Source organism: Calidris pugnax, unplaced genomic scaffold (assembly GCF_001431845.1).
Source record: "Calidris pugnax isolate Ruff unplaced genomic scaffold, ASM143184v1 scaffold11, whole genome shotgun sequence".
NCBI lineage: Eukaryota > Metazoa > Chordata > Aves > Charadriiformes > Scolopacidae > Calidris > Calidris pugnax.
In genome coordinates, this window is record NW_015090803.1 from 950,734 (window position 1) to 972,264 (window position 21,531).

The 21,531-nt window shown below is 42.2% G+C and overlaps 1 protein-coding gene across 2 annotated transcripts in view; it reads right to left on the reverse strand.

Moving 5' to 3' along the window:
* The window catches only part of SH3BP5 (SH3-domain binding protein 5 (BTK-associated)), a 53,018-nt gene that overhangs the window by 31,183 nt on the left and 304 nt on the right, over nt 1–21,531 (reverse strand). Inside the window, exons 1-3 of one of the 2 annotated variants that reach the window (XM_014937758.1) lie at nt 21,306–21,452; nt 19,118–19,180; nt 8,768–8,896 (exon numbers count right to left, since the gene is read on the reverse strand). In XM_014937758.1, the coding sequence (XP_014793244.1) occupies nt 8,768–8,896; nt 19,118–19,180; nt 21,306–21,386 (273 nt within the window). In that variant the 5' untranslated portion in view covers nt 21,387–21,452. Of the gene's footprint in view, nt 1–8,767; nt 8,897–19,117; nt 19,181–21,305; nt 21,453–21,531 lie in introns of those variants that run through there. The other variant, XM_014937759.1, reaches the window with a different exon arrangement.

Consider the following 21,531-nt stretch of genomic DNA (forward strand, 5'->3'; position numbering starts at 1 on the left):
GTTTCCCCAAAATTTAATGATGTATTTCGTAACAAAAAATGAAAGAGTTGGTGGGAAAAAGGGGTTCAGCTCTAGAGCAGGTCCACAGGGAGCAGAAAGGGGAAAAGGACACAGGTACAACCCACAGCCTCCATGCCTCATCCTTTCTTCTGGCACAGCTTGCCTACATTTCATCTCCTTACCATCTATTTACAGCACGGGGCTCCCTGGTTACCCACAGGCAACTTCCATGTCTCCTTTCCCTTTGGTGCACCCCAGCCATCTCTTCCCAGGCAAGGCTCGTCCTGCCTGCCTCCCTCCCTCTCTCCCGTGCCTGGCCTGCCCCAGGACTAACCAAGGCCATCACATCAGCCCCCACCCCACAGACAAGTTTCGACCACCAACAGGTAAATCCCAGTTCAGGAAGGGAGCTGCTCCCTTGCCTCTGAGCGGCTTCTCCACCCCACCAGCCTAAGTAATCCAACAACAAACCACAGCCATTTCTGTAGGGCTGATTAAACACCCGGGGAGCAAGCTGCCTCTCACATCATTCACCCCACCTTCCAAAACCAGAAATTGCTACCTCCTCTATCCTCACACTTCTGTGAGGCTGCCCAGGAGCCACCAGGGCAGCTGCAAGACAGCATCTTCAATTAAAAGGACAAACTATCAGCATAGGCAGATAACAAGTATCATAACCTATATTGCCAGCCTAGACTGACTATTGCAAACAGCCGGAGGAGCAACATCCATACAAAATCCCTTCTGCTGGCTCCAGAACCACAAACAAGGGTGGAAATCCTCTTAGAAGCCTACGGCAGTTACTGACCCCATGTTGACAGGAGTTGTACTCATTTGATAAAAGGGGCACGGCTGCAGACATCACTTTCTACTGCTTTCTCCCTGTGTGAGAGACCAGAATTAACAGTCCATTAGCAGCAGTGCCACACAATCATTACTTATCAATGATAACGCAGCACTGAACTACAGCCACAGAAAGCAGTCAAGGGCTCTGGGTGTTTGTGTTTTTTCCTTAAGCAGTTTGACAAACCTTCTACAAATCCTTCCAAGTCAATTTTCAACTTTCTTTATCCCTGCTTTGAAAAAATGTGAGTCCATCAGATGGCTTTTTGGTTTTTAAACAGTTAACCAGAAACACTCCTTCAGCCAGGAAAGGTCAGTTGGTTGTTCCACTGTAACCACGCCAATAATTTTGCTTTTTACTAGCTCTGTGGCAAGTTGCCAAGCAGCAATGCAAGTCTGTCACAGTTCTGCTGACATTTAATTTTTGCTTCTCAAGTTCCCTCTCCCTCCACCTTTTTTTGCCAAGATAAGCTTACCAGATAATACAAACCGTTCTTAACTCCTTGGCGTCTTAAACAGGAGCATCAGAACTTCTGCTCATGAAAGTAGGATCAAAAAGGAGATTCCTTATGACATGGCTACCTCCAGTATACCGATGGATAGTGCCTAGGAACCAGAGAGGAAGACTTGGATACCACCACTGTTGGATCTGAACCCAGGAGGTGTCACCCACACTCAATGCTGCCCTCCTGTCCACAGCAGAACCAGGCAGCGTTGTGATCTAATTAGCTCTCACTCACTAAGCAAATTTGGATAGAAAACCTGGATCCTACAGGAAGCAATACTGGCAAGACAACACTTTCCAGTTCCTAATTAATTTTAAGGGTGATAGGCAGTTTTGAACCTCCAAGTTGTGTGAATTTAAGAAAGTTTCGTCTCTTGAGCTAAGAAAGTTACCACCTATAACTTTCCACACTTGCCAAGCTACTTTCAGACATCTGAAGCTGAACATCTAGAAACTGAGATGCAATGGCCACTCTGGAAAGTTTCATTCATTTATAGGCACTACAATCCTGACTTCTGCAAAGAGTGGTATCAGTCTCATCTGCTGAGGAAGAGTCTTCCAGCTAGGCAAGTGTGCTCTTATCTGCTTACACCCCTCCCACGTTCACCATCAAGTGGCTCAGTTCCTCCTCAGTTCCTGTTCTGCAGGATTACAGCAGCTACCTTTCATCCTCATTCACTTGGGATATGAGATTCATTGAACCGCTTGATGTAGGATTCACCCAACAACTTTCGAATGGTGAAACAACCCAAGACAAGATGTCTGAACTCCCTCTGCATTTAAGGAAGAGGCATGTATCTCAGAAGGCTTTTCACATGCACCTACCTCTCACCACTGACTACAGTCTGTGATCAAGGGCCCAAATGGTTATCTTAGCCCAGAGTCTAAACCTTGCAGTACATAAAGCTTCTCAAGGTGAATCCTACATACCCACCTTGGTTTACAGGTGTCCACTATTAACTCCTCACCCCACTGGTCAAACGCGACCAAAATTTTCATTTGAGAGAGAAAATTATTTTCCAGTGGCAACTGGGTTCTCCTAAGTTTTGTGAAGACAGGCAGAATGGAGATCCAGGGTCTGAATATCTGAAAGCTCATCCCTAATAATTCTTTAACCTGTTAGATGGTTTCTTCAAACAGATGTGGCAATCCAGTATAAAATATTACATAAGAGAAAGATTATTAGTGAGGTGAGAGGAAGGAGCTCCACTACTGAAGTGAACAGGACACATTAGCTGTCCCTGCTGAACACACTCTGCTGGTCCATCAGCTACATTTCCTCTCAGCTACGCCAAGACTTCCGCAGGGAAGAACCGCTGTACATACCCATTTCAGTGTGCTTTTTCAAGTCTTCTGAGATAAAAAGCTGCTGCTTAAGCAAGGATGCCAACAACATGACAAGATGAATTAGTTGTAAAACTGAACCAGGAAGGGTGACCCAAGAGGAAGCAGAACATGCAAACCCTTTGACATACTGCTCTCTTAACGCTTGCTGCAAATGGGCCCCTAACGAGAGATACGTATAGATATGACCTAGCATACATCTCTCATGTGTTTTCACCTCAAGCAAGTTTTCTGACACTCTTTTGTAAAAGCTAAATGAGGCGGGGGGGCTGAGGGGAATATCACAAAGAAAAACCGTGTTGCTCTACAAAGAGCTTGGCTGAGCAAAGCATCCACACACACTCCCAATCCGAGCCAGAACTGGGGATTAAAACACAACTTCTCACTCTGCAAAAACCCATTCAGTAATAGGAGCTAAAGCTTAATCAGGAGCAACACTCCCAGGGCTTTTATTCACATCAGGGTCACTACAAACGCATGGACTGTTTCATTTGTGGGGGTGGGTGAGAACACATTTTTACCAGATTTTTTTTTCCAGCAGAAGCAAAGCAGAAAGGCAAGTCCTCCTGTTCGGTTTGTCCCTGGGTTCACAAGTGATGATGTACAGACAACGGTGTTTTAATGGCACCTCTCCCCCAATGACCCCAAAGCGCTTTTACTTCCCTTAATGAACTCGGCTTCCCAGCAGCCTGACAGCTCCATTTTACATGGGAACAGAGAGAGATGAAGTAATTTACCCACACCATGCTGCGGCACAAAATCAGCTCCTACCAGCCTAGTGGTTTATGCAATAACCCCTACTTGCTCTTGCACAGCATCCTGTCCCAGAGCACACTGTCAGTGGGGAGGTAACACACTTCTCAAGCTCTATCCCCTGCTCAGATGCTATGGTGTAGGTGCTTTCCAGCCCCAGTCCTGCAAAACGCTGAGTCAGCAGTGGCTTAACACACACGTTCCTAACCTCAGAGGCTCAAGGCCTACACTGTTGTTTACATTATTCATGTTTCCTGGCAACTTCACCCTTCTTCCCCATTACCTTCAGGCAACAAAATTCTAATTCTCTGACTAGTTAACCAAGGCAGTAGATTATTAGAGAAAAAAAAAAATAATCATACAATGCAAACATGGGAAGACTGATCTTCCCAACACTTAGAACCTGGATCACCTTCTGGATTATAGGAGTTTAGTATCACAGCTATATGTCAAGGTTCTTCCACTGAACGTGCGCACTATGGCTTAAGGTAAAGAACACCACAAAAAGAGAATATGCTAAATGCTTCGAAACACCAAGATGCCCCTGCAATCAACACGAAAAGCCCACTGGTATACCAAAGGAGGAACCACAGCAAAGTTGACTTGGCAGAAGTTGCATGAAACCTGCAGGGGTAAGAATATTAGCCAGCTCTCACTTCAGCCTCAGCAAAAGCTAGATATTAGTGCTTTGGTGCCAACAGATAGCATCCTGATTCCCTGTGCCACCCCTTCAGAAGGCAAAGCACTCAAATCCTAATGCTGAGGGACCATTGCTCTTTTACAGCAAAATTTCACCCTGAGATAAGCCAAGTTGAAACTCTCTTGGCATACGTTACACAAACAAGATGCTACAGGACTCTTGCATGGGAGAATTAATTTGTTTTGAATTCACCATCTTCTGCCAACACAGGATTGCACAAGATGGGGATAAGGGTGAGGAGACAAAAGGGCTGAAGGTCCTAAAGTTTCTCCAGGGAAGTACTCGACCCGGGGAAATGTTTTTGCTGACCCCACGCCAGTGCCCCCATACCATTTTAAATTGGTTTTACCTTAATAGATGAAGAAGAAAATCATAATTGTTGTGCCCAAGTGAAAACAAGTTCCCCAGTGTGACTAAATGCAGCTCGCAGCAGCCAGCTCACCCCACAACTGACATCTTAAACGCAAGTAACTCTGGACAACTCCTGCGTTTCTGCCAAACTAGATGTCATTAATTATGCAGTTCTCTGTTCCCAGAGGACTTTAATTTATAGGTCGTATCTTTACTTCCCTTTACTGAAAACAACAAGCAAGAATTTACACTTCCCTTTCTCTTACAAGCAGAGTCATGCATTTTTCCCTTATTGTTTGGTTAAAGCTGTTTCAACCACCGAGAACCTTGTACCTATGTTCTCAGAGCCAGCCTAATGGCTCTAAAATAACTGAAGACAGAAGGTGGAAGACAGTCTTCCTAGGCTAGGTGTTTTTATAAATTGAATGGAAAAATATCAACCTATTCCCATGATTCACTGCAATTTTATAAATCAAAGTATAAAAGAAAGATGCAGGCTTGCACCTAAACACATTAATATTCTAATCATACAATGCAAACATGGGAAGACTGATCTTCCCAACACTTAGAACCTGGATCACCTTCTGGATTATAGGAGTTTAGTATCACAGCTATATGTCAAGGTTCTTCCACTGAACGTGCGCACTATGGCTTAAGGTAAAGAACACCACAAAAAGAGAATATGCTAAATGCAAAAAAGTTCTTGCAGCAGAAACACATTAACATTTGATTAAACATCCAATTTGGATCAAAATGCTTCGAAACACTCAGATGCCCCTGCAATCAACAAGAAAAGCCCACTGGTATACCAAAGGAGGAATTTCGAAACACCAAGATGCCCCTGCAATCAACACGAAAAGCCCACTGGTATACCAAAGGAGGAACCACAGCAAAGTTGACTTGGCAGAAGTTGCATGAAACCTGCAGGGGTAAGAATATTAGCCAGCTCTCACTTCAGCCTCAGCAAAAGCTAGATATTAGTGCTTTGGTGCCAACAGATAGCATCCTGATTCCCTGTGCCACCCCTTCAGAAGGCAAAGCACTCAAATCCTAATGCTGAGGGACCATTGCTCTTTTACAGCAAAATTTCACCCTGAGATAAGCCAAGTTGAAACTCTCTTGGCATACGTTACACAAACAAGATGCTACAGGACTCTTGCATGGGAGAATTAATTTGTTTTGAATTCACCATCTTCTGCCAACACAGGATTGCACAAGATGGGGATAAGGGTGAGGAGACAAAAGGGCTGAAGGTCCTAAAGTTTCTCCAGGGAAGTACTCGACCCGGGGAAATGTTTTTGCTGACCCCACGCCAGTGCCCCCATACCATTTTAAATTGGTTTTACCTTAATAGATGAAGAAGAAAATCATAATTGTTGTGCCCAAGTGAAAACAAGTTCCCCAGTGTGACTAAATGCAGCTCGCAGCAGCCAGCTCACCCCACAACTGACATCTTAAACGCAAGTAACTCTGGACAACTCCTGCGTTTCTGCCAAACTAGATGTCATTAATTATGCAGTTCTCTGTTCCCAGAGGACTTTAATTTATAGGTCGTATCTTTACTTCCCTTTACTGAAAACAACAAGCAAGAATTTACACTTCCCTTTCTCTTACAAGCAGAGTCATGCATTTTTCCCTTATTGTTTGGTTAAAGCTGTTTCAACCACCGAGAACCTTGTACCTATGTTCTCAGAGCCAGCCTAATGGCTCTAAAATAACTGAAGACAGAAGGTGGAAGACAGTCTTCCTAGGCTAGGTGTTTTTATAAATTGAATGGAAAAATATCAACCTATTCCCATGATTCACTGCAATTTTATAAATCAAAGTATAAAAGAAAGATGCAGGCTTGCACCTAAACACATTAATATTCTGGTACATTCCTCCAGTTTCATATTTCCCCACCACCCACCCTTTGCCCCCACTTTAATATAGCAAATTTGCTCCCAGTTGAACAGAACTTTTCTAGACTAAATTAAGACTAGAAAAATTCTTTAGGCAGATGCTTTGCCAGTTTTTCCAGTCTCCTGGTTTCCAGATAAATTTGCCATCCTTCAATGCTAATATTCCTCTTGGCAGTCACGTTTCCTATTTCAAGATTTTATTAGACAAAGAGCCAAAGGGGAACCAGAAGCCATCTCCCAGTTTTGTCTGCTGAGCACATACAAAGAGGGAGCTCTGTTCCATGACCAGCCACATAACACAAAATGGAAAAAAGTGAGCAGTCAGAAGGGAAATCTCTGCTAAAAAAAAAAAAAAAAAAAAAAAAAAAAAAAAAAAAAAAAAGAAAAAAGAAAAAAGGAATTAAAAGAAAATTGACTGTATAGTAAATTAGCAGAATTGGAGTAAACAGCATTTAAACCCAGCTAACAGCAAAATGGATTGGGAGAAAAATACAGTTCTCTCTAACAAGCCCAATACTGGAATAGTGATTCCTCAAACCTTAGTGGTTAGGGATTTTTTAGTGCTCTTGCAAAGCACCTTTGAACCAGTATGACTGAATGGATTTCAGGGGCAGGAAAAATGCAGGGGTAAAAAAAAAATCCATTTTAAGGACATAATCTGCTGCCAGCTTCAGGACAGAGGACAAAGTTCACTGCTCTGAGTGCCTGATGTTACAAACTTCAAAGACATCTGATTATTTTTTTTTACTGCAGAATATGCATTTCTACCATTGACTTTTCCAAGTATAACTTTAAGATCTAAGCATTTTGTGCCTTATGTAGCTACTTATAGAAATAGAAGTATAAGTTCATACTCAAGGAGGGGTTTGTGAGATCTTTTTATTTTTTTTTAATTGCAATACTAATTAACACAATACAAGCAATTCCTTGATCTTATTTTGTTGCTATCTTCCTCTCTTTCTCTAGCTCACTACTGCTTTATCTCTAGCACACACCATAGGCCCCACGAGCAGGGATTGCTTCCAGAGCAGTTACAGATGAGTAGTACACACTGCGCTTACTGTGCTTTGAAGCAGAGTTTACCTATTTGCCATGCTGCTTCTAGGCTGAAGGATTAAACCTAATAACCCCCATGCATTATCCCCACTGCCTGAGACAACGGCTCCAAAACAATGCTGTGCAATTTAAAGGATCAACGTGGTCACATGTTATCTTGTGTGTCACATCTCATCAACCCAATTCCTGCTTCAGGGGCTTTCAAAGTGATGAAGCTGCGTTTATGTATTCTCTTCTTGCCCCTTCGTTAAGGTGAGTTTACTTCCTGCCTTCTGGCACACACCTACACTACTTTTCTCATCTCCTACCTATTTTTACAAACAAAATCCTTCTTTAATTTTCATGTATTTCACATATGCTACCCCATCTCTCACTCTCCCCTTGAACACAATCACATCCTGGCTCCCCAGCCACAGACACCACCACAGACATCCTTCCAGCCGAGCACAGAAGTAGCAGCTCTAGGGAACTCTTCCTCTACTTCTGCCTCTCCCTGCCTCAAGAGAAAACAGATGTAGCACCCAGGAACAGCCTCCCCCTTGGGGAAAAACCAAAAAGCCTCAGACACCAGCAAACCCCATTACAGACACCAAGGAGAAGCACTGCCTAAGCCACCACACACACAATTCTCAGCTGCTTTTTCCCCTAAAGTCAGAAGCTGCCCGACATCTCACAAGCTTTCTTGCTTTCCCTGCAGCCAGTAGATCACGAGCACAGATTCACACAGGCCTGTCAATAATCAGTGAGCAGTTGGGGCAAGGGAGGTAAGGTCCTGATGACAGTACAGAAAGAAGAGCTCAGATTCTCCCCAGACCAGCACACTTCAGAGCTACGTTTAGCACATTCCTGCCTCAGCACCAAACCCTGCAGGTTTCCTCAAGTCTATCCCACTCCAGTCTTTTTCCCAGTAGCTTCCAGTTGCAGCTATTTAGCTGCTGAGCATTTTGCTTTAAGAAGAAAAAGCAGATACACAAAGTCTGCAGTGTATTTTCAAATAATTATAGCTACTGATAGGAAAGAGCAGGGCTCTGAAAGGCCATTCTTTTCAGGATAATGAGAGGAGAACAGAACTAGTCTTGTGCTATTGATAGTTTGTGTCTGCTGTAGCTGTTCCTGGACTGAAGAACATGTGCAGCTGTGCCTGGGAAGAAACACATTTCTGCCATCAATTTATATGGCTGACATGCAACTCAAGACATTGACCAGTGTCAGCCAAGTGCATACGCTTAAGATGTTATTAATAGCAGGAAAGCAACGCAATCAGTATGTGCTCTCCAACTACCAGCACAAGCTTATAAGGCAGAAAGCTCTTACCTGTCTGGCCACCCTCCGAGCTTCCCAGTAAGGTTTAGAGTCTTCTACAGCTTTTCCAATCTTCTTTACCAGTTCATCCAGTTTTACTGTTGCTTCGACCAGCACAGAGCGGAACTTCTGGCGTGCATCCTTCAAAATGGGGCAGAAAGGAAAAAAAAGGACAGATTAGGGCTTTAAAATTGATTTCTACCTGTTTGTTCCTACCTTCAAGTTGCTCTTTAGAGTCACACATGAGCTGATACATTCAAAACAGTTACTGTCATTTGGACTAAGCCAGAATTCTTCGGTAGAGTTAATAACAGGAACCCAAAACCTCATCCAAAAGCCAGCATCCTGGACACCAAACCAGCAGGGTTTCTCAGAGAGGAATAGCTTGTAAATTACTTGCTCAGTGAGGAGGCAAACAGCAAGGTAACAAGTTCTGAACGGGAGTTCAATGGCAGAGACATCTCATCAAGACAAGGCTAGAAGGGGACTAGCAGGCAGATCAAACCCCCACGGGAGGCTGGCAAATCGGCAGGAATCAGTGTTTCCTAAACCTTAGTGTGTCCCACCCCTAGAGTACTGTTTCCCCCAGGGACACCATTTCACAATGCAAACAAGGACAGACAGGATCTGCTTTCTATAGGAAGAACCGGACACTTCCCAGATGGTATATTTTCCAGTCAGCACCTCTTTCTTTTTATATACACATCCTACTTACTCCAATAGCAGCAAAAAGCTGCCAGGTCCTCATGGCAAGACTTCCTGCCATAGAAGTCCATCTTTTCAGCTATGGTTTGTATCAAGGGGTAAGGACACCTACTTTCCATTTCTTTGTTATTATTTACTACATTTAAGAAAAGCAAATTCCAGCTACTTCTAAACCGGATGAGTTGCCCTCTTCACACGATTAGCTGAAGCAATTAAAATATTTTCTCCACTCCACTGAAATTACCCCACCTTTAAGCAAAGTGATTCTGATTTCAATCTCAGCATCCAACACACACTCTAAATCAATGGAATTTTTGCCGAGAGATGCAAATTCAGGCTGGGACCTGGCCCAGGATTTAAGGAGACTAAGAGGAAGGGCCATGTGAGCTCTTGACAAGCCTTGTAATTCTAATTAGAGAGCAGGATTTACACAGACTGCTGGAATGACATGCTGATTATCAGGAAGCAGCTGGCTTGAAGAAGTGCTCTAGTTCAGGAGGTTTTTGTCATTATTGCTGAGGATTTCTAGAATGCACAACTGTTTATTCATTGGAAGAATTAAAATACATTGGAATCTACCACTATGCTCCCAGAAGTGTGAAAAAACCTGCAATACATTATTTTTTACAGAAAAAAAGCAACATAATTGAAAAAAGGCTTCTTTGCATCCTTTTTAGTGCTGGTTCCTTAACCAGCATCAGTAACATTTAAGCCCAATAGCTTTAGATCCTTAAGGTACTCCAATTTATTCCTAAGGAAATATTCACATGGGTAACAAGGTCAAAAATGGAGAATTAAATGCACATTAACTTATTATGTTATTAACTCCCATACAGTCAATAATCTCATTTCTTAGTGAATGCCTGAAACGCATCATTCAAATAATACGTATCGAGTCAATGATTTTCTCAGTAAGAAGAGTTTGAGTATTTCCAGTTAAAGTTCTGCATAATGTATGGTTCACTGCGCAAAACAAGTTTCACAAGTAACTGAAGTAAGACTGCAAGCACGATGACTATAATGCAAGAAAAATACTAAGTACTGAAGTATATTTAAAAAAAAATAATTATTTTCCTACAAGTGCAGGAATAAAATTAAAAACTCATTTCTAAATAAGTGACCCTGAAGGTTTGTTTTTCAATTTCTTTGTGAAAGCTGCATAGTAGAATACTAGTTATGGGAAGCAAACAGTTAAAGAAAAAAATAAATGTATATGCATTAAGTAAAAAAAGCCCTATACAGTAATTCATCAAAAGATTCACTTCCCATGTTTGTGAGATAAGCACTTGGAACAAAGAAGCCATAACTACTAGATCTGTGCTTAAAGACCTACTCCAAATTTATTCATCTAATAATTACATACAGTCTTCTCCAATAGGAAAAAGAGGACTAATCTGCACCTGGAGTTTCAGAAAAGAAAAAACAAACCCAAACCCACCCAGGACAGAGCAGTCAAACAAACGGCAGCTTCTGCACCCATTAATCTCCCGCCAACTCAGATGAAGCACATACAAATTACTAAACTGTAAGTAGTCCTGTAACTGGCACCTGGGGCACAGGTCTTGCAAATGGCTAAGCACAGGTTTATCCATGAGCACAGCCTCGCTTCACACAGGAGCCAGTTACACAGAATAGGAAGCTTCAGCTGAAGAATATACTGGTATGAACTTCTAGTTTATCACTTTCCCCAAAAGATGACTGTTTCCTCTTTTAAGGCTTTAGTTGGGTCTGACCATCCTCATTTTTTCCAGTGAAGAACAATAACGAAAACGAAAAAACCTCAGAACTTTATACGTGTGTCATCTGTCACACGACTTATTTTAAATGACATTTATTCTCAGGCTCCTGACTATCAGGCCCCACCACTTTCTGCATGACTGAATAAGCTGATGCTCATACTCTGCTGGGATCAGTGCCCCTACCAAAGGTCTCCAGCCATCCCTTTTTGACACAGCAACAAGATGGTGAGGTCTCTGGGAAGGTGTAATGCCAAACCCATGCCCTCTCCAGCACTACACACACCACTTTTACTTTCCACTAGCTCCCACTACACTACACTAGAGAAGCAAACGATCCCACATTATATATCCACACCATGTGTGCTCCTGCAGCAACCCAGTGCATTCACACCATCCGCGCTCCTCAGTCCAAACGGATCCATCTTTCATGGCCTCAGTGACCACAGCTCCTGTTGGGGAGCTATGGCAACATCTCCTGTGATCAGGGGCACAGCTCCCTCCTGCAAACACGCAGCCACACTCAGTGTGTCAGCCCTGTAACGTACTGGCAGAGCATCTGTGAAAGTCATCACCCTCGGGACAGTCCAAAATTCCCCTGGCAGGCACCCCTGGGGAAGCTTAAATAAGAAATACAGGTGTAGCAGCTATTTTTACTCTTCATGTGAAAACCAGGAGGTCAGAAGCACCAAGGCAGTGGCAGCAGGAGCACTGGGCTTGGTGCACTTGCTACTTACATGACACGAAAAGTGCGTTTGTGGTTCACGAGAAGAATGGGCCTGTGGTCAAGGCAATAACGTGGGAATCAATTTAATTCCCTGCTCTATGTCGGGCTTCCTGCGTTACTGCCAGTGAGAGACTTCGACCCATGCAAAGGGGTTCAAAGCTATAAATCTTCTTAATGGTGTTTTCTGCAAGAACATTCACATCAAAAACTTAGAGGCTCAGGCACAGCCCAGCAGTGCAGTTCATCCACGGTCCCCAGCAGGAGGGAAGCCTGGTAGGAAGACAACCACACCACCTTCAACTTATCTATCAAACCCTCTGGTGTGATGTGCCTCCCTGCAAGTGTTACTACTACTCAACTGACAAACTCTTGCTTCCTTCAGACCTTTACCTAGCACACATGGGTAAGAGAGAAAGGAAAAGATGACAATTCCTGCAACTTGCTGCCATGAGCAAAACCGAGACAGCACAGCATATGCCATGCAATTTTTCTAGCACAGTCCTCAATTCCTATTTTCTGTATTTCAGTCCCTTAGAAGATGTTCTTTCCCCAGATGAAACACTAGTTATTGATAAAAGCAAGTATGCAGCCCTAGCTACAAACCCTGTGAGTCACACTTACCATTTCTGATTGGTTTTTTTGGAAAAAAACCCCATGGGTTTGTTTTTCTCATCACTGCACTGAATATAAACACAGAATAGATAAACTGTAACAGAAGCGATGCAACTGACAAAAGACAACTCAAACACCCAAACAATGTTTCAAAAGCACATGTTCCCCTCTACTCCCTTGTAATCTTCTGCGATCATTTTTAAGAACACCTTATTACTGATTTTGCAAGCAGAAAGGTGGTAGTGAAAGCTGAGTGGCTCACATTTCCAACATTCCCTCCTATGTGCTCAAAGGAGATGGTGATAAACCTCTTTAAAGCTGGAGAAAGACAGTTAAGGCACTCTACCCTCAATACATCTTGCAAGGTAAAAAAAAAAAAAAAAAAAAAAAAAAAAAAGAAAAAAAAAAAAAAAAAAAAAAAAAAAAAAAAAAAAGGCACTTGAAACTTCTCAATTAAGTTTTAATAACCAGTAATAACCAGACTCTCACAACCTAGGTGTTTGTCACACACATCCTCCAGCAGGCAGAGCACTTAGTGCATCACGTTGCAACATCTTGTCCTACGCCCGTAAGAGCTCTGCTCTTATCAACTTTCTTCCTGGAAATCCTCAGCACTTTTCTCTGAAATAATAGATTTCACAAGCACAGTTTTAGGGAGGACACCAGACTTGCACCCCGTATGTGCTTTTGCTGCAATTAGTTTGTTATTGAAAGCAGACTTTTCCAGTAACTTGCTGTTGGGCAGCCATCTGCTACTGCACCTTGAGAGGTGCGGGCCATCCATACAGCAGCATTTTAGAGATCCACCCTCAAACGTGGAAAGAAACTAAAATACAATTTTACACTTACACTGCACCTGCTGGAGAATAAAGCATGCTTGTTTTCCTTTCTCACGAGTGATGAGCTGGTGTTAGATGCCAGGTGACAGGCAAATAACTATTTCTGCCCATCAAATGAAGCATGTATTTTCAAACAATTTTCTGTTTCAAATGAACTTAACACATCAAGCGGGTATGAAGCACCTTAGTACCAAGCACATCTAAATTTCATTTACAAAGACTGTCCTATGACCTTGGTGCGCAGAACCGCTGACAATCCATTAAACCAGCCTGGGAGGTGCATGGGAAATTGAATTGCTGACTGAGAGACAGGTTTCATCTATTTCCAAGAGGCAGGCAGAATCCATACCTGCATTCCTCTCCTACAGAGACCTACCAGCTGCAAAAACTCATTTCCAAGTTAAAATAGCATTGGTATCAACAATGTTGAAACGTGGAAGCAAGTAGGATTTGCAATTACATACACACAGTAGATTTCTGAGCGCATGCGTGTGCTCAGCAATCTACCTCACAGCATCAAACAGGTTAATGATATTTTTAATATCTATTTGATGCCTGAGCAGTTCAAGTAAACCAGGCTGACTACCAAACCTTAAAAACAACATGCAAAGAAGGGGTTAAGTAACATCTCAATTTTTAATCATGTGGAAATGTCTTTTTTTTTTCCCCACACAGCTACTAATTTGCCATCTAGGAACAATTAAAATTGGTATTTGGAATATCTAACTTATCTAATTATCTAATTTATCTAACCTCCTGCTTACAGACTGTTACAGACTGAGACTACAAATACACTGGTATTTTAAGTCCTCTTAGAAGAAGAGAGAGGAAAGTAGACAGGGGAAGGCATTGGGTCCTCCTTCCAAAACCAGATTTCTCTAACCCTTTCTCCCTTCCTTAGGCTAGAAACCCATCTCTGCTTCAATAACTTGAATCAAGTAAAGCCCTTTGACTCACTCAGCTGACAAAATCTTTCCAGAGCCATAGCAGAGGAAGGAGCCTTTCCTTACTCAGTCATGGATGAAAGCAGAAGGCAAAAAAACCAAGCAGTCCATGTGCAGGAGGCATTTCCTATGGAAACAAGTAGATCATAGAGAGACACGGAAAGATTTGCCCTGCTAGTGCTGGACGAATCCATCATGCGTGTATATCGCACTCCAAAATCCAGCAGGAACACCAGCCAGTGAGCTGCTTCTCCCTTATCTGTGTTTTCTTATGGACACTGGAAAATGCTGCAGAGGGAAGCTGATAACATGACGGATGTTTCCACAGATTGACATTTCCCCAGGCCCAAGCAGGCCTGCTCAGAACGAGATTCCTGCCACTGACAGGCCATTCTTCTGTAACTTGAAAGATTGAGGATATTTTTAAAAAGCGCACTTAACTTGAAAGATTGAGGATTTCATTATTTATTTTTTTTAAGTCTGCTTAAAATTTTTGTGCATGACAGGGTCAAAACCTTGAGCTTTACGCCAAAATCAAATATTTTGGTGAGAAAGTAAGAAGAGCAACTCTAAATACGATAACCCTGCCCTTTCTGTAAGGGGTTCAAATGGTGACAAGGCCGACAAGTGAAAGACCACCACAGTGATACACCCCTTTCCTTTGACTCTACCCAACACCAACCCAGAGTGACCTTTAGGATAAATCCAGGAATAAAAGCAACACAAAGACTCACAGATCAGGATAAGAGGCAAGCATACGAGAAGGATCCTAACCAGGCCCCACTTAGAAGAAGCATGGCTAAGAGAAGCACCGTTCGGCTCTAGTTTTCATGTGCAGCCGTCTCCCCTTAAACACTGGCAAGCTCGTAGCTCCAGCAACACAAAAACTCTCACTAACAAAAACCACATTTGGGATAGCTGGGATTCCAGTGGTAATTTTAATGGCATGTGCTGTATTTCCCCTCCCCGCAATGCTGCCAGAGGCCCCCTGGGTGAATTGGTTATATCTGAATTGTACTTTCAGGAGCCAGTCAAAGACGCACAGGAGTTCGCTGACAGGAGAGTCACGCACATTTGTTAAGAACATTTGCAACTCCTGATGCGAGCTCAGATGGAGATACATTTCCAATAAACAGGAAAAAAGCTCAAATAGCAAGGCGCCGCTCTAACTTGCGTTTGGCCAAAACATACTTGTATCTCCAGTGCAAGATGTTTCCCCCACCTCTTCGCAGACACGTCAAACATAAACAGGGACGTTAGCGAAGCCAAGTGTTAAATCCCTCAGAGGACCCTTATCATCCTCTTGCTGTGTCAGTAATGTTCAACACTGCACTTAGTATGAGCAGCATTATGGATTTTAGATAAAGCCTAATCAAAGATTCATTAACAGGCAATACATTAACGCAACATATAACTACCAGCCACTCAGTGCCCTTTAGCAGCTTTACATCTCCTGAACAGGTTGTGAACGTCATCGGGTCATGATATTTCTCCAGGGTTTAATAGGATAGGTCAAAAGAGCAAAAAATGAGTAATTATATCAAGTAAAAGAATAGAAGTAGCCAACTTCAATGTATTTGCTCAAGTCATGCATGTAAATCCACCCCCGTCACAGGTGGCTTGGGTGCAGAACTTACTTTAAAAAAAAAAAAAAAAAAAAAAAGGAGGCAGGCTGATTGACTTAAAACAGAATTCCCCACTTTATTATCTCTGTGAGCAGCAAACACCAACGTTTTCTACATTGTTCAAATGTGGACATGTCTCTAACTACACTAAGAAAGGGTAGTCTCAAAAACCTAGAAGCCTCTACCGATTTCAGCCCCAGAACATTGTGATTGGGTAAAGTTGCATTTTTCCTTCCATTTTGCAGATGTAGACCCGAGCCACAGCCAGAACAGAAGTGTGGGGTTTAGAAGCATTTAAGACCTACAGCCTTTTTTTTCCAGTTAATGGGAACTGGAGACAGTCAGTGGTCCCATTTAGAGGGACTCCTGCAAAACTACAGGAAGTCCAGAACAGACTCAAGGTACTTAGATGCCACAAGGTTACCCTTCCTGCTTATCAGAGAGTACATCAAGTCACGAAAACATGGGTGTCTTTTTCTGAACTTCCTTCAAAGATATGTACCTTCTGCCCATTGCTTTTCCAGATTATTCCGGGAAAAAAATTCAACAGTAGGAATGTATGGACTACAAAGCAATGCTACAGGAAGCTGGCAAACAGCATCTAGTGCTGTAAATAGCCTAATGATAATGATGTTGTTCCCATTAAAGTCAACTATGAGCAGATATGGAAAAGATGAGGAAAATAATAATAGAAGAATAGGATAAATATAACTCCATTGTCTGGTTAAAAAACAAAACAAAACAAAAACCACCAAACAACTAACCAACCCATCTTTCTTCTAATGAAATATCTTGCAATAGCAGCAACACCACAGACTAGGAAGGGGTAGCAAGAGGGACCCAAAGCAGCTAATACAAGCCAAAAGAGCAAATCTTCAAAGGCAAACACAGCATGGCTCTCCCAGAGGCCCACATTTTCAGCAGCATTCAAGGATTTTGGAAGCCTTTGAAGCAGAATGATGCGGGTTCTAAGCTCTCCCTTCCCAACTCTGGATTTATCCTATAAGGCTGCTTGGCAAAGCTTTCTTTTCTTGTCCAGAGTATGAATGCAGGGCTTTTCTTCTAACCACAATTGTTGGTTTGTTGTTTGTTTTCTTTAATATCTTTCCTCTAGAAAGGCCTTAAGTCCATTTAAAATGCATTTATCAAACATGTATATAAATTAAGCCTTGCTTACAACATCCAACTGCATTTGACCTCAAAATTTAAGCAGATCAAACGTAATGAAAATCTTTCTGGATTAAAAATTATGCAGTTGTATGATACCACAAGCTGGCTGCAATCCAGTAAGATTTTCAGATGAAAAGTGAAGAGGAAACGTTCATGAAAGCATACTGCTGATGATATTTCAACTTAATTCCATCAAACACTTCTTACAGTAATACTGCAGACAAATCTGCAGTAAACATTTAATAACATAGAGGTAGAAAGCATCATATAATCATTCTCAGCACTGACACCTAGTATTTCTGAGACTTTGTAAAGCAAGCAACAATGTTAAGAGCAAGCTAATGTGGAAACACTGCTCTCTTATTTAAAATGATATATCCAGGAGCCTTCCACCCTTTAGAGCTCAGCATGTGTCACACACATAGTAGCTACAAATCTCCAGGCTCTACAAACACTTGAACACATGAATAATTTTAATCAAGCAGTAAAATCCCATCTTGAGTCATTGGGACTTATTTCATGAGTATGCATTTGCATTATTATTACTATTCTATCTGCTTCATAATACGTCCTCAGTGCAAGGTTATGACAAGATTAATGAAATCCAGGCAACTATCCATAGCACCATCTTTCAATTTCAGTACCCCAGCATGAAATATGGAGACTGAAAAAGATACATATAACGATATTATTTTTTTAATATAGGTATATAAAGAGTCCTGACGTCCATTTAATTGGTACTGTTGTAGACTAGCATACTGATTTTTAAAGTTCACTCATAAAATTTAAATCAAGTGACACTGAACAGTTTTCACAGCTGAAATATAGTTTAATTTTGCATAAACTTAGTGGAATGGGGGACTATCTGTTATTTGCCAATAAATTTATGATCTACATGCCACAAAGCACAGAAAATGCAAACAAGTAGGGAGAAGAAAACAGCCACATAACAAGGCTGCTTTGTTTCCAAAGAAGTTCATAACCCTATGTTCTGCTTGGTGCATACAGGAGATACTCCAATATTTTAAAATATTGCCAGAAACCACCCCTTGCTCCAGGTACCCATCTCATGAAAACACACATAAAAGAAAAAAAAATATTAAAAAAAAATAAAATAAAAAAACAAGCACAGACTGTGACATTTTGGAGATGCAGAACAGAAATCTATAGATGTTCATCACTGCAATCTCAGCATGTTTTGATACAGTATTCAAAATATTGTAACGTTATCAAAATTATTTAGGATATGTAATATTTGACACCAGTTTTCCTTTAGCAGCATATACATCTTGTACTTCTACTGGTTTTATCTTCGTTTTGCAGTTTAAAGAAAATTTAGACACATAAGTAGGACAGCTTGTTTTGATTTGTTATTAGATCAATAATGCTGAGCCTTCCAGAATAACTACCATGTAGCTGAAGCTCAAATTTAGGGCCTCAGAAACAATTTATCCAGAACTTTCTATTGGATTTTAAGTGTCCAAGAAAGCCTCTTTTCCCAGCTAGGAAGTCTTTTCCTTCAACTCCTTTGTCTTAACTTACTGAGAAAGTAATGACAAAAAAGGCAAAACTAACAAGCTAAAAAAAAGTAGCCACCAAGGAGGAGATCCTGGCAGGTAATTGTATGAAAAAGACCTCTTAACCAAATAAACTTTCACTGTCTATAATCACAAGAACACAAACCCAAACTAGTGATTTGTAAAAATAGGACTCGTCTAAGTTTAGTTTCAAAACCTAAAAATAGATTTTGGCAGGTGGGGGAGGAGCAGGGGTGTCTCCCTACAGGGTTTTCACACTGTCAGCATCCCTCTACCTTCTCCCTTTCTATTCCAGCTGATAGCTCAACCCTCACCTTTAAAAAAAAAAAAAATCACCACCAGACTCTTGCTGCCAAATAGCTGTTCAGGATGGCAAAACCCAGGAGGTAACCTACTCAAAAATAGTGTTTTGTTGCTCACAAAATCCAGCATACACAAAGGGAAAATGCAAGGGTGAATTCTGTACCTCCAGCTCCGTCTCTCTGCGATTGATATCATCTGTAGATTGATTTAGTTTTTCCAGCTCCCCCTAGAAAGAAAGAAAGAAAGAAATGTAAAATGCATGTTAAGAAATCAGGGGGTAAAAAAGTGTCTGAGAAGGGTCATTCAGCATTCTGGCTGGAAGCTCACAAGGGCTGTGGCTTACAAATTCAGTGAAAAGAGAAAACCTTGAGACATTTAGAATAACTTTGCCACTGGTCTTCTACTTTCCTACGTACAAGAAAAATAATCAGAGGAGCTCTATAGTTTTATTTTAAGGCAGCACGTTTCCTGTTCTGGCTTATTCCTCACTATTAAAAATAAACATAAGGTACAGTAAGTTCTGTCTTGTTAATCAATATAGTCAGTATCTGCCAGTTTCCAGTGAGATGCACGCACACACGCCCCAAGGATTAGCATAAAGTTAGTACTATCACAGGAGACACACAGTGAAAGCACAGCATTGATAAGAAACATGCTTTGCAGCATGAGAGGCATTTTACTCGGAATTTTGGCAAACCATTTTAAAACACAACCAGTCAACAGGACATATGATTAGGTTTACTTAGTCTGCCTGCGTGCCAACGTTTTGATCTCTTAACAGCAAAAACAAAGGTGGTAAATCCCTTGAATAAATATTTACTAGAGGTGGTGTTGGCATGAGTGAAGTTACTGTAAAAACAAAGCTCATTCTTAATGACTTTATTACCACAAAAAGCAACCCTCAGGAGCAGACTCCTTTATTTAAGCAACATGTTACTCCATGCGAGAACCTACGATTTCAACAGGAGCGTTCTCTAACTCAAATGGTATTTAATTTTCAAGCAGTGTAACAGAACCCGCCTTGAAATGTTTAGCTGTATAAATGGAACACTGTAAATTGATTGTCACTTGAGCGATTTCCCACTAGATTACAAGAATGACTCTGGTTACAATCAGAAAGGAATTAATTGCAACAGTTTAGTTTTCTTATCCTGGGAGGTCAAGTTTCATTTGCAGCTCCTAGGATTTGGAAGATACATACCTGCATATCCATGTTTTCTGAAACAGACACTTACACAGAAATTACCCAAATTACCTTTTACTGTAAGGCTAAGAGCATTATGGCTCTCACAGAGACAGACACAACAACCTGTTTTTTTCAGCCACACCGAAAACTGAACAAAAACACTGTTTCACCAACAAGGTGGGAAGTCCGGTATGTGGAAACATGTTGCAAGCTGCACAACCAAAGGCCAAAATTAGATCGATAGGCACTAATGGAGCTCAGCTTCCCAAAATCAGGGCAATAACAGGCCAGCTTTTGGCTGAGGGCCTCTCTACGCATAACCATGTTCTGTGAATTTTGCAATCACTCTGCTCGGCCCTGGAAAAGAAACGCTCACGATGGAGAAAAGAATGACAATTACAGCAAGGAGGGCCCGATGCCAAGGATCCATCCTCTCAGCAATGTATACACATGCTTATATTCACTCATGACAAACAGCCCTAGAAACGCTGGCGGCAAAAGCCATAAATCTACAGAGACCTAAAAATACATTTCATCTCAGGGACCACAGCGTGCTCAAGTTTACACTCGGCAATTAGTCAAGGCATGATTTGGGGGAGAAAAGCTTTGTTTAGAAACCATGCAAGAATAAAAAGCATTTCAGAAGGCATTCACAGAGAGGAAACACCACCTTCCACCAAAGCTCCCTTTTCTAACCGAACAAGAATAATTTTCCAATCTTCGGTTTCCCCCATTTAGGAATTTCTGAGCAGCAGCCCTCTTCCACGAGCAAGGTCACGCTGTCATGGCCAAAAATAAGAGGGGAGGGGGATTTTAGCAGGAGCAGAAGGAAGGATGGCCAAGGGAGCCCGGGGTAACAAAGGGCTGGGGAGCCCCGGGGAGGCTTTTCCCCGGCACCCGGCGGGCGACGAGACACCCGGGGCTGCTCTGAACCACCGCAGGCAAATAGAGAGAGAGATATATATAAAAATATATATATGTGTCTGTTTATGTATAGATGTGAATGTACATATGCATTAGAAAGCAAGGATTAAAAATAAAGCGATCATTATCATAATCTCTATATAAATTATATACATTTTAAAATAAATTTTACAATTAACACACACACACACACGCCCCCCCCCCTCCCCCGGAGGGACCGGCAATGCGCGGCGCCCCTCACCTGGATGCGGGGGTCCACCTCCTCTTCCTCGGGCCTCGGAGCCTCCTCGGCGGCTCGGCCTCGCCTCCCCCCCGCTTCCATGGCGGCCCCGGCTCCTCCGGCTCCGCCGCCTCCCGCTCCGCCGCTGCCTCAGCCCCGGCTCCGCCGCCGCGGACACCCCGGCCCGGTCCCCGCCCGGCCCCGCCTCCGGACGGGGGGGTGGTGGTGGGGAACCCATCCCTCCCCA